The 13,612-nt window shown below is 34.6% G+C and overlaps 1 protein-coding gene across 2 annotated transcripts; it reads right to left on the bottom strand.

Annotated features, from left to right (window-relative positions):
- Positions 1–2,387: 2,387 nt before the first annotated feature.
- On the bottom strand, positions 2,388–8,672 carry LOC116140240 (protein argonaute 5-like). 2 transcript variants are annotated; one of them, XM_031425879.1, is made up of 18 exons: positions 8,012–8,672; positions 7,445–7,662; positions 7,210–7,356; positions 6,953–7,086; positions 6,753–6,862; positions 6,227–6,330; positions 5,490–5,628; positions 5,278–5,394; positions 5,047–5,154; positions 4,888–4,959; positions 4,336–4,458; positions 4,069–4,240; positions 3,873–3,994; positions 3,376–3,513; positions 3,163–3,305; positions 3,031–3,093; positions 2,786–2,849; positions 2,388–2,523 (listed from the first exon to the last, which is right to left on the bottom strand). In XM_031425879.1, exons 1-17 carry the CDS (start codon positions 8,531–8,533, stop codon positions 2,807–2,809), a joined length of 2,475 nt encoding a protein of 824 aa, XP_031281739.1. In that variant the 5' UTR covers positions 8,534–8,672; the 3' UTR covers positions 2,388–2,523; positions 2,786–2,806. The 2 variants fall into 2 exon arrangements, with proteins under 2 accessions (XP_031281739.1, XP_031281738.1); XM_031425878.1 differs by lacking the exons at positions 2,388–2,523; positions 2,786–2,849 and adding an exon at positions 2,856–2,949.
- Between the last annotated feature and the right edge of the window lie 4,940 nt (positions 8,673–13,612).

The raw sequence follows: 13,612 nt of genomic DNA on the forward strand, positions 1-13,612 counted from the left end.
TAGAATTTGGGATGATGACTGACGAACAATTAAAGGACCGGATGTTAGGGCTTTTGAAGAGAAAGTGCCGGTGAGTGCAATGATGGCGACATAATTGATTTTCAGTGGCTTTTGTCGACGATTGGCAAGGTGAACGAGAGTGGGGTGAGATGAATTTTGGTCAAGAGGTTGAGGGAGTATTTCCGTGGTGATGGGGAGGGCTGTCAACGTCAACGGTGGTGAGATCTAGTAGAAATCGGTTGAGTTCACCCAAATCTTGGGTAAATTTTCTAGGGTATGGGTTTAATGGATGATTAGGATTGCATTTGGTGTGTCGCCACCGCCCAATGTTTTAAAACCAAACCTAAGGTGAAACCTGACAAAGTTATCGGGTCTTAGGTTGACCGGTTTAATCGGTTTGATAGATTAGGTGATAATAATTTTAAAATTCAACAAATACACCCTTAAAAATTATAATTAAGTCCCTACAAGTTTAAAATTTAGCAAACACACCTCATATACAAATCGACAGTCGACTGGTTGGCGATGACGACACCTCAAATGCAATCCCAATTATCCTTTGAGCCCATTCCCTAGAAAATCTACCCAAGATCTGGCCAAAATCGGTTCTCGAAATCAAACAGATTTCGGTCAGATCTCACTGACACCGACGTCGACATTCTAACATCGGTGTTGACATTCCAGGCTAGATCTCACTGACACTGGTGTCTCCTCTCTTCCTCTTGACCAAAACCCACTCATGCCACCCCCGTTAACCTCGCCAATCGTCAGCAAAAGCTGATTGTTGTCGCCACCTATTTTTTTCTATTTTCAGTCAATTCACTTACTAGAAATCAACTTTGTCACCACCATTGTACTCACCAGCACTTTCTCTTCAAAAGCCCCAACATTCCGACCTTCAATTGTTCGTTGATCATCATCCCAATTTTTAGGGTTTTCGGTGAATAATGAAATAGGTAATCCAGCCCGATAAAAGCCCTACGTCCCAGTTGAATCGGTCAGGCCAGGCTGGGTTTTAAAACAATGCCACCGTCAACCAATTGATGGTCGATTTGTATTTGGGGTGTGTTTGCTAAATTTCAAACCTTCAAGGACTTAACTATAATTTATAGGGCTGTATTTACTGAATTTTAAAATTTTTGACATTGGTTAAACCGGTCAACCCAGGACCAACAACTTTGCCAGGGATGAACCCCGAGTTGGTTATTAAAACATTGGTATAAATGCATTATTATTATTATTGTTAGGGATGGAATCTTTTAACTTATAATTTTACTTGATTTTTTTATAAAAAACTTTATGCATGAATTCAATACGATCCAATGATATAGAAATTGCTGACATAACAAAGAGGATAATAACCAAATTGGGTATCTTAATCAGAAGGGGTGTGTGCATTTACAAGAACTGGATTTCCCATCTGGATTTGTTTGCATAGAAGGGGTGTGCATTTACAAGGAGTATAAAATCTGCCTATATAAAATATTTTTCCAGAATCACTACCAAACAAAGTTTCATCAAAAAGACATCAGTATGGTTTCCCTTCCCAAATTTTCCAGATGCAGACACCCTTAACAAAAAGCTTAATCCTTTCCAAGAACAAAAGTTTTAACAGTAAAACATCACGTCTTTCACGTTATCCTTGATTATTGGAAGTGGCCGGAACTCCCTCGTGCCCCTGGCGTCCTCGGCCTCCTTGCCCTTGCTCCCACTTCGGTTAGAGCCTTTAATATAATAGCGTGCGCGAAAAGCTACTAAACGTGCATAATAAGCTGGAGGTACTGCATATGTAAATCAACACAAATGAATTAGGGTTAGATTGAAAATAATAAATACAAACAACATAGGTACACAGGGTCATACCAATGGAAACTGATCGAGTGCACCTTGCATACCTGAAAAAACCTCAAAAGAGTTGAGAATTAACACAAATTAATTATAAAAAAGAACAAATTATTTTAATAATACAGTCATTAGGAAAACATATTACGTGTAACATAATTTGTTTGTCAGCATTTGCAAGTCATCAGCATTGAAACGATTCTCATCATATAACACATGATAGTGTGTTGGCCGACTAGTTCCCTAAATAAAAAGACCGCAAATAGGATTATTCAAAGAAAAAAACATTCACATACATTAAGCAAATCTGAATCATAACAGAAGCAGGTTGACCTGTGGAAATTAATTTAACATTTTAACACATAAACAAAGTATGTACCTGAGTTACAGCATGGCTGTTGAGGTAAAAATCGAACTCGGTAGGGTGACAAATCTTGGTATCAACAACAGTACCTAAAAGCAGGATAGAAGAAAATATTTATCCACAAAGGGAAACTAATTCTCAACAAATCTAGGAAAAGAAAACACAGAAGTGAGCACAAAACCTGGTTGAATATTGCCACTCTTGTCTGTCAGATCACGATTCCCATGGTCTGCTGGAAAAAGTCGGGTATGATGACTTTTCTGCACCACAACAAACGTAACCGGAGGCAAATATCCCTCCTCCAATGAGCCACAAGCCTGGAAAGAACAGTTGTATTGTCAAGAATGGATAAAACCCACACCATAAGAACACTCATTATATCATTCAGCTAAAGATTAAAACAACAACATTATATCCAACATAACTGTATTTACTTCAACATTTGCGTTATCATGCATGCCCATATCAATCACATCTCAATCAATCCCCAACTTTTAGAACCAATGTTCCCATCATTACTAATACACAACAAGAGAATAACCCCTTAATCCTAAAAGGAAATTAATATATCAATATTACCTGTCGAATGGCAGTCATCTCTTACAACAAGACTTGACTAAATTGGCCTTCAGAAACACCATCTCTGCCATGCAAATTAGACAATATTATTGATGCTCTATAAAAATGGCCAGGACATCTCATAAAGCAAGACTTGACTAAATTGGCCTTCACTAACACCACCACTGCCATGCAAATTACACAATATTATTGATGTTCTATAAAATATACAACAAATGATTGAAATCAAGTTTTTCAATTTTTACCGATAGAAAATAATCCTATGAGGTTTATGTCCAGTTGATCTTCTAAATGCAATTAATAGCTCCCTGTAAAAACAGCAAGAGTATAAGTTCCCCTCTAAATATTACACAAAATTTACCACATCAATTCATTACCTGATCATTCCTCCATGAACTAATCCCCACTTGGGATCCTGAACGGAACTATAAAGATCTTGGATAATTTCTTCACGGTGAGTCTGAGCAGACACTGATGCTCTGTACTTGGTTACCTTTGGCCAATCCATAGAAGCGACAACCTGACAGCCAATTCAACCCTTCAACAAACTGATCACTTAAAAGCAAAAGGAGAAGTATATTTGAACATACTGCTGCTATCGAAGGACTAGAGTCCTTGCACGGTTCTGGATGGTTGACATCCACACCGATTATAATTGTGGGGCGATCTGTCACATGAGGAATTCTTCTTCGAATAGCATCATTTAGCACAGTATTTCTACCTCCAACCTGGTAAATTTTACATTGAACAAAAGAATAATTAAATCTTTAACTTTTAGCAAAAAAATAAAACTTCAACCAGGAATACTGGCACTTGTTTGTCATAAATTCTACAGCATCAAAATCAAACAAATGTTATCAGGGTAAATTTAAAAGGTTATAAAGGGTCCATCTCAATCCCACAATCTATCTCTATCATTTAGATGACTTTATACAGATACAATCAAACATTTCACTCCCCACACTGGCTTGCTTTCCTATCCCTTGTAATTCATTTCTTTCTTGCAACACAGTATTCATTGAAGATGTTACAAAAACAAATCCCACCGATTAGAGCAAAAAAAGCACAAAAACAGGGTAGAACAAACCTTCACATTGATCTTCAGGGCCAAATTTTCAAAATATTGCTTACTGAGTCTTGAAGCCTGACTGGGCTGACAGCATTGTGAGATAATACCTAATTCTGTTTCACAAATCCGCTTAATGGTTCCTGCAGATAGAATGGTCCAATTAATTATGACAATCAGGTTTTGGTCAAAAAATTTACTTGCAGCTGTTACTTACCATATGACCCAGTAGCATCGGGTAAAATAATAATTAACAACTGAAGTTGTTTCCCTTGCTGCCAACTCCTCGCAATTTCTGCTGTAGAGTGCCCGTGAATATTTCTGAGAGCCTTCTCAATTTGGTTAGGGCTAGCCGAATGAATAGGAATTACAGGGTTCGGGTTGAATTCCTACAATACAATCAAGAAAAAAAAAAAAAAAACAAGTTGAAGCAAGCATGTCACTAATCACTAACAAGACCTGACAATAGAAAAGACACACATACCATTCCTTTCCTTATACACATATTCACCAACTCCTCACAAAATTGGAATGGCAAATCACGGTTCAGAAGTGTGGAAAAGTTCACACATGTCCAAAATTTAACCCGCCCACCATTGACCATTTTCTGCAAAAGAAAATTACACAAGTTTACTGAGATGCAATAATCATTGTGGAAAATAAAAAATTAGCTTTTATCACAAGGCATATCAAGTAGAGACATTCTACAAGCACACACAACAAGAGAAATTCTAAGTAGCAAAAATCAATCAAAAGGCCCTTCAAGTTCAGTATAAAAATTACTATAGCAACAGGATCAAATACTAAAACAATTAAAAAATCTATGTAGCATTTCAAGTTGTATGATGAAAGAAGTCCCAATTCAAGGGACCTCGGTTGTAAAAAGCAACAAGTCCACAATAAAATTCTTAATACATGCAGCAATGAAACTTTCATCTCTAGCAGTGCATAATACTTACAATCCTTAGAGTTAGAAATATATAAGCACAATCTCTTGTTCATGTTATTCCACAGAGCCAGATAACTGGTACCTTACCTTGTTAATCATATTCCACTGCCCTAATGCAGGAGTAAACCACGCTTCTTGGCTGCTTTCATGATAATTAAGCTGCAGCAAACATGGGCTAGGACGTTAGGCCAAATGAATTAGAGAGAACTTCATTGCCCCCATGAGAAACACATAAAGAGTAATTACCATCGGTGGAGGCAGGACTCGAGCATCAACCTGGGCAAGTTCAGCACCAACTTGAATCCCGAACTCCTTTGCAAATTGATCTCCATTGTAATTGTTTTTCCTCACTATCTGCAAAACAAATAGACACTCAGGTAGAAAAAATTACGAAAAAGTACAAGAAAAAAAACATAGACTAATCATCAGATCTGACATTCTCTACAATGGAAACAAAAGACTTCAAGAATTTTCTACCTCCTTTATGCTATTCTCCCTATCAAAAGGACGCTGACAGGTTGCCTTTAACAGGGCAGTTACTTGTCTTTCATTTAGCCTTCTTGTGCATCTTTGTTCTTCAACTATCCTACTAATCTGAAAATAAAGATTACATAGCCAGGCTAAGTAAAAAAAAAATGGTTATAAACACAAAAGATCTATTAAGACCATATAATAAGAAAGGGGAAAACCTCCATGGGCAAATATATAGGATTTGCATCATTCCCAGCTTGAAGGGCAGGCAAAAATGTATATTTGAGTCCAATCTTGTATTTCTCACGAAAATATTGAACCACCGACATTTTTCTTCTTTTGCCATGAAGAGTAAACCTAGAGAAAACAAATTTATTAAAAATTAATGATGCAGAAATTAGTGACGACGTAAAAGTAAAGGTTTCTGTAACTAACAATATAGTTATCAACATAGTACTAAAACAAATTTCTAACACTAATTAGAATTGTGAAGGTTGTGGTTGCAACGAGTCAGAGGCTAACAACTATAGTAGCTTGTCAAACATATAATTAAAATAATTTAGTTATCAACATAGTAATAATTAATAAAACAAATTTCTACTACTAATTAGAATTGAGAGAGTTATTAAAACTCAGAGTGACAGAGTTAACAACTATAGTAGCTTGTCAGACATAGTAAAAGCATAACACGGAAGCTTTTCAGGCATCATTTCTGAAGTACGCTTTCTTAAGCAAAGTGTCACTGCTAAAGGCAAGTTTTTTGGAAAATTTTCATATTCAGTTATTGGGGCAGGATTCAAAATTAGGCTGCCACAAACAAAATAAAAGAACACAAGAATAATCCCTGCCCTTTCCTCCACGGTACCATTTACAAATATGCACATTAGCTCTACAAAAAAATAAAAAATTCTATATTCTATATCATCATAAATGGGTAAATCACATACAAACTTACATTAATTGGTTAATTGGTAGAACAGATATCCCTGTGATTTTGTAGCTTTTGGCATCTTCAGTATGAGTAAGTAATACCTTGACTCCCTTCAAGGCTTTTTTCAACTTAAAAATCACATAAGAAAGAAGAAACTCATTTCAGTCCTACTTACCACACAAAGTGATGAAAATAAGAATAGAACCTCTACACAGCTAGACATTTTTCAACTTCTTTTGGTCCATTATGAATTAAATTTGGAGTATATATTTGAACTAATATGATTCATTTATTTTATTGTAATATTACACCTGTACACATTAACTATTGCACCACATTTAAATCCAACCCCATAATTACTGCTTATACAGACCAACCAATAATTTAATAATTTTAAAATGAACTACAAGAAATGTACAAGTCCAGTTCCTAATAATAAGGAACGTCTAAACATTATGCAAAGTCTTTACCTAGTGAATTAAATACATGAACCTCCTAAAAAAGCAATGAAAAACATATAGCAGACATCATATACACACTGCCCAAATACCTTTATATGATCTTGATCAGATAGTGGACTTGATAGCTCTCTGTAATTAAAATACTTGGCAAGAAAGTCTGTAACTAGAATTGGCTCATAAAAAGATTGTGCTGAAGTGTCTGCAAGATCAAGCATAAAAAAATTTACGAATTAACATTATAACAAAAACACAAGTGTAGGCATCAGAACTGATATCTAATCAAGCATACCGATATTAAGTGATAATCCCATCTGGGTTGGCCTGAGAGACTGAAAGTATCCTTTCCAATAGTCAACACCATCTCCAAGTTCACCTTTGGGCCCCAAAGAAGGATAGAAAAATGACCTCCCGACAACCAAGTAACTACCACAAAATTTCATCATATATTTTCTTCCGAAGATTAAGTAAAACATATTTAACTTTTACTGCATCATAAACTTTGAATAATAATACAATGAAACAATAAAGTTCAATGCAGATATATACTTCTCTGAAGGAGATGATCTAAGTACAACATCAAGCGCTTGTAAAATGTACTGAGCCTCCATATGCCTACCCCTCGAGAATTGTTGTAGAGTACAAAGATCAAGTTTCAAAAACAACTTTATTCCCACCAGAAATTGACGATCCTCCCTGTAGAAATACAAATTCATTAAGATTAAAAAACATGAGCCAACTGAAAGTCATAACCAGAGACAACATTAATCAATAATTCATTTACTTGGACAACCGAGAAGAGCTTCCCTTGCCATCTTTATCACTTAACTTCACAATAAATTCCTTTGAATCAAAGGGCAAAGCCCCTGCCGTATAAATGCTTTTTCGGCCATCATAGGCAAGAATTCGTTGACCCAAATGACTCTTACGGTACATGCGAGTCAACTGAGCAATTACATCTCTGTTGATTTTCTTTGATATAACTTCAGGAGTTATCGTCACCTATATGGTAAATAAATAATAAAAAATCGAAAATAAAATTAAAAATCAACATCTACATAATGATGGNGCTCCCCTCGCCATCTTTGTCACTTAACTTCACAATAAATTCCTTTGAATCAAAGGGCAAAGCCCCTGCCGTATAGATGCTTTTCCGGCCATCATATGCCGGAATTCTTTGACCCAAATGACTTTCACGGTAAATACGAGTTAACTGAGAAATTACATCTCTGTTGACTTTCTTTGACGTAACTTCAGGAGTTATCGTCACCTATAAAAGCAGTAAGTCAATAGAAAATAAAATTAAAAACCAACATCTACACAATGATGCAGAATTTAGTTTTTCATTTACATCATAATGATGGATATCTTTATCAGCGACTTGGACCATGAAGTGATTCGCCCTCACTACACATTTCCGGCCTTGTGTCCCAAACCCAGGCCTGGCCGGAAATTTCACGGCCTTTGACGAAACAGGGGCCACTGCCGGATCCTGTGTCCCCAATGTCAACTGTTGTTGCAGCTCCTGGCTCAGAGAAGTAGTAGGAGGAACAGACACAGGCAGACGAGACGGACCCGGCGCCGATGAAGAAGATGCCGGAGGAGGAGGAGGAGGAGACTGTATCGGAACTAATATGTCGGCGGCACCAGCATACGAACCTCTACCGCCCACACCTTGACCAGGTCTGCCTCCACCACGTCCTCTCCCTCCTCGATCACCACCTCCGCCGCGCTGAAATGACTGAGCCGGTCCACCTCCACCACGCCCTCTCCCTCCTCGATCACTACCTCCGCCGCGCTGAGTTGACTGAGCCGGTACCGGAGACGGCTGCGCAGGCCGTGATTCAGACTTGCGACCACCACGGCGAGACATTTTCGTAGAAGGACAGAGTTTAAGAGAAATTTCGGATCAACGAATGTTATAGTGACAAATTAAGAGCAAATTTTGGAGTGCTGAATTTGAAAATGAAACGGAGTTACGGAGGTCTAGTAGAGTATATATAAAGGACAAATATTCGCCAGTACTGCGAAATTAATGCCACGACCCGACGTTTACTTTACTAAATTACGTCTGCGGTAGTTTTTTCTGACGGTATTGCCCTTTTTATATCAGTATAATTTCAAATGAGTCCTCTGTTGTACTAGGTGTGTTTAACTGTTTATAATCCCTACAGCACAAAAAGAGCGTGGGCTAACTAGTAATAACCGGATTCCGCCGTTTAGGCTTACCAAATCAGATATAACCGTCATTTACATACTCCATATCTCAAGGGTGAGTGCCTGAGTGGAGAGGGATCGTAAATGAGTACAATAAAAACTGAATTAATTTATTTTTAATTTATTTGTTTTCAATTTTGCACCATTTATGTATATTAAATTACTAAATGAGAAATATTATGATATAGAAGAACATTCATCCGGAGATTCAATTTTGGTTATACAATAAATAAAGGTGGTAAAATTGTAGAAAAATACGTTCATATTATTTTACAGGCTAGGTTTAAGGAATGATATATTAAGGCATAAAGAGAAGGATATCATCACTTGATTTGGTGTAAAATTTCTCAATTAATGGTGAGCCAAACAAACCATAGAAGCAAAGTTTGATGGGTCTCATAAATACTAATTGGTTTGATTTGGTATTAAGAGTCAACTTCATTTTCCTCCCCAAGGTTTGTCTCAATGACACTTCCCCACCAAAAAAGTTTCAAAATACCACTTTTCCACCTAAAGTTTATATTTCATTAATACCCAAAACTGATTTTGACAATGAAAATCATTTTTGGTACCAAATCTCTTCTCTACCAAATCTCTCGTTCTATTTCTCGCTGATTGTTGATCATCGCAAATATAAGTTTTCATATTCTTAGTTTATTTTTAGTTGATTGCAACGATAAATATTAAATTGGTCACCATCATTCGTTCCACCCACCTCCATTCTATAAACTCTTCTTACCCTAGTTCTTGGTAATTAAAAAAGTGAAGCATATTTTAAAAATTAACGAAATATAAATTTTGAGTAAAAAAAAGATATTTTGAAAAAAAAATTAATTGAAAGTATCATTAAAGCAAATCTTTTGCGGAAAAAAGTCATTTACTCTAGAATTAGCTATTAAAAATAGAAAAACGAACCATATTTAAAATAAAGTATCATAGCTTAGGAGTAGTTCGGTATATTTGCATTATCTTAAGATTGTGTGTGCGTATCAACCTTTACCTATTAGTTACTAAATTACTCAATATAGATTTTAAAAAACAATTACCATATATGAATAACAACAAATACTCTAGAGAGAAAAGGGCAATGCTGCCCCTTTTTTTTAATTTAATTTAAATATTTATTTAAAATAATTAATTAAATAAAAATGAATACGAAGAAAGATAAGGAAAGAAAAGCAGTAGAGTTGTTGGGGTGAAATTGTTAATAAAATGAAAAAGGAAAACCATTTCACAAATCGCCACGCCATTGGGGAAACATGATCTCTGTTGAAGTCATGAAGTGAAGTCTAACAGACAGTGACCTATAGCAAACAACAGTGCCAACATTCATACATGTATGTAAAATTTCGTACTCGCTACGGAAAGCCCAAGGACGACACGTGTCAACCATTCACCCCTGAACTGTTTTTTTATTGCACTCCAGGCTTTCTATCTCTGCACCGACTCCGACTGACCGAAACGACAAAACCATTTGCGAGTATCTGTAGCTGTAATTATTTTCGCCTGCTCTTTTATCCACACAAAGACAAATCATGATTACCTAGTCTTAGAGTCGGCGCTCCCCCTGCAACTCTGAAAGGGAGGACGATAATTTCCAAGGCATGGACCCTACAACGATTTCAAAATTTAAAAAAAGTCATAAGGGTAATTATACTTATAACTAATCTAGTAAATTTTATTTAGTAATCAACAGGGGATTATAAGTCTGCCTATTAAATTGTAAATTGTAAATTGATAAATTATGAGCCGATATTTTGGAATTATGAGAGAAAGATTATAAGCATAACTTTATTGAACTCAGCAAGATTTAGATAAATATTTTTTTATCTTTTAAATTTTTTTTTTAAAAAAAGGGCTTTGAGGTTTAGACTCATTGACACGTCAGGAATGAGCAAAGACGGAGCGGAGAAAAGAATAAAGTGAAAAAGAGAGATCCGAAAAGGCCAATGACAAAGCAATACTTCTTTCCGTACAACCACCCCTACTTTAGAAAGGCAAAATATATCAAATAAATGAAGTTGGCGGGAAGGAAAACTTCTACTACACTTCACGAGTTGCTATTGGCGGCATGTAACGACAGCTTGACGTGGACCAACGAAAGCTGAGTTTTAAGGTATTACCGTAGATTAGCATGTAGGGGATAAGGCCAAGACGTCACCAGGAAGAAACTGCAACGCTTTCCTCAGGCTTAAGGATAAGGAAACTTCTCAAGGAAGGGGATTCAACGATTGGTCGATAATACGTAATTGAAAAGTAGTCCACGATGATACCAAATCCGTTGACTGAAAAGAGTAGCTTACTCCCATCATCGTTGATACAGTGGCTTTGACCAATTTTTAAATTTTGAGTTCACTGAAAATTCAACGAATGACATGACATGTCACACTTGTCTATTTAATGCTAAATAAAAAAATTATACAAAGGACATCGTTTGGTTGGATAATGAGTATATTATTACGAAAATAATAAATTTATTAATGAGATAGATAATCTCAAATATTAATATATATAAATTATTATCGTTCACTGATTATATAAATAATTAATATATTTGAATAATAATTATAAAATAATTAGATATTATTTTACTGAAAAAATATTTACAGAATATTTTTGTCCAAATAATTAATTAATTAATAAGATTAAAGAAATCATTCAAATTGTTATTTGACATTAATAACAAGGCATTTGTGTTAGGAATATTGAAAAAGTAATGGTAAAATTGGGGAAAAAAAAAAGATTAACACGATAATCTTAAAATATTACTCTCTAAGTGGTAAACACGTAACATTTTATATCACCTTTCATATTATTTAAATAATAAAAAATTACAAAAATTTCTTAAAATCTATTAAATAAAACAAGATTATGACCAAATTAAAATATTTATTACCAAAATAATCTTTCAAAGGCCTTAACCAACACAGCCATAGTGTTACTGACATATTAAAACTTGTAAGCCATGAATTAGCGTATGTTGTAGACGATGAATTAGTATTTGAGGAAACTTTAACTCAATAATTCATATTAAATTCTTTTGCTTTTTTACTGAAAAGCCACTGAAAAAAGATTTATTTAAAGGAATAGTCTAATAACATGTTATACCAGCTCTTTAATAAAGGGCATAAGCAAATTGTTTACTATCTTGACCTCTCTTACCGGCTGGAATGGGTTGGTGAACGTAAGATACTTCTGACAAGACACGGTCTTGAATTAGGCACCTTCCAGTTATAAGCATAAAAAAGTTTAAAATCTAAATTACTATTGTACCCACCATTGAAACCCTGCCATCAGTCCACTAAACTACTATTGTACCCGCCATTGATACCATTTAATAATCTTTCTTTCCATCAAATTAATAAAGTTGTGAGATTAAAGTTAAAACATAGTCACTTTAAAGTTAAAACATAGTCACTTTTGAGTTCAATTTAGTACCAAAATTTAAGGAATAAATAAAGTAAAAGTTGTACATTTTAAATATAATATTGTTTGTTGTTATTATATTTAAAATAAATATAAGAATAATACTACACATACATCATTTTTATACAATATTTCTCATATAATATTATATGGCAAGATATGATTGGCTAATTTAAAGTTAAAATTAAACTTTCATCCAATCATATCTTCCTACTATGTTTATTCCTTATGCTTTAAGCTATATTACTCCCAACTTTAGTATCACTTGTTACTTTTAAAAGTGTGTTCTCACTCAATGTCAAAACTAAAACTAGACCCATGTAGAGAGGAAAGCTTATCTTATAATTTATGGGTCAAATTTACGGTTTATTTCATTTTTTTTTTCCTACGCGAGAATGCTTAGAAAATAAAAAATCCCCGTAAAAAAATAATGATTAAATAAATAAGGAATCCCACCTGATAGGGGTATTAATTATTTTGTAATGGGGAATGTAGATTGGTATAAGTGAATGAATGAGAATATTGCATTGGGTAAGGTCACAATGAAAAGGGTTTAGTGATGCGAATGTGACTTTTGCTTACTTAATCACAAAGTTTTGAATACTTGGAAAGAAGTTAGCAATTTGGAATAGAATCTCATTTTATTTAAAATTTATCACAACTTTACTCACTTTTAAGGTAGACATTAATTTAATCTCTAAATAGAGGGAGATTTTAAATGAAATGTTTCATTTAATAAGTGAACATTGTTTTAGTAATTAAAACAATGAAAGGAAACGAATCAGAGCAGAGCACATGGGCTTAAATTTAATGAACAATGAAAAATTACTGGCTTACGCTTAACGCCGATCATAGTACGAATCGCTGGTTCCTTTTCCATTCCATTCCTTTCTTCTTCTTGGTTTTTTATATTATACTTAATCCCTTTCACATTGAAAAGAAAAGAAAAGAAAAGTATCGTGTGGCTTTGACGTTTTTTAAGGTCCAATCAAATCCATGTTTTACACTTTGTGATTTAAGATAAAAAGCAAAAGGAAGGAAGGGAAGATAATATACTTTTTTTTTTTTTTTTCATTTCGAAGTTCGAAGGTAAGCATTCCACTTCAGCGTGTTACGTGTACCATTCTCATGCCACTACTTGGACCACAAGGAGTTCTTAACTTATTCCTTCTCATCATTCAACCAACATTAATTCCTACTTGGAGAAATTTATCATAAATTATATCAAGTTAAATCAATAATTTTTTTTTTTTCATGTTATAATAACTTAAAATTTTGGCTTAAATTAAGATATAAATTTATTGTCATG

This window comes from Pistacia vera, unplaced genomic scaffold, assembly GCF_008641045.1.
Source record: "Pistacia vera cultivar Batoury unplaced genomic scaffold, PisVer_v2 Contig366, whole genome shotgun sequence".
In the NCBI taxonomy this organism is placed as follows: domain Eukaryota; kingdom Viridiplantae; phylum Streptophyta; class Magnoliopsida; order Sapindales; family Anacardiaceae; genus Pistacia; species Pistacia vera.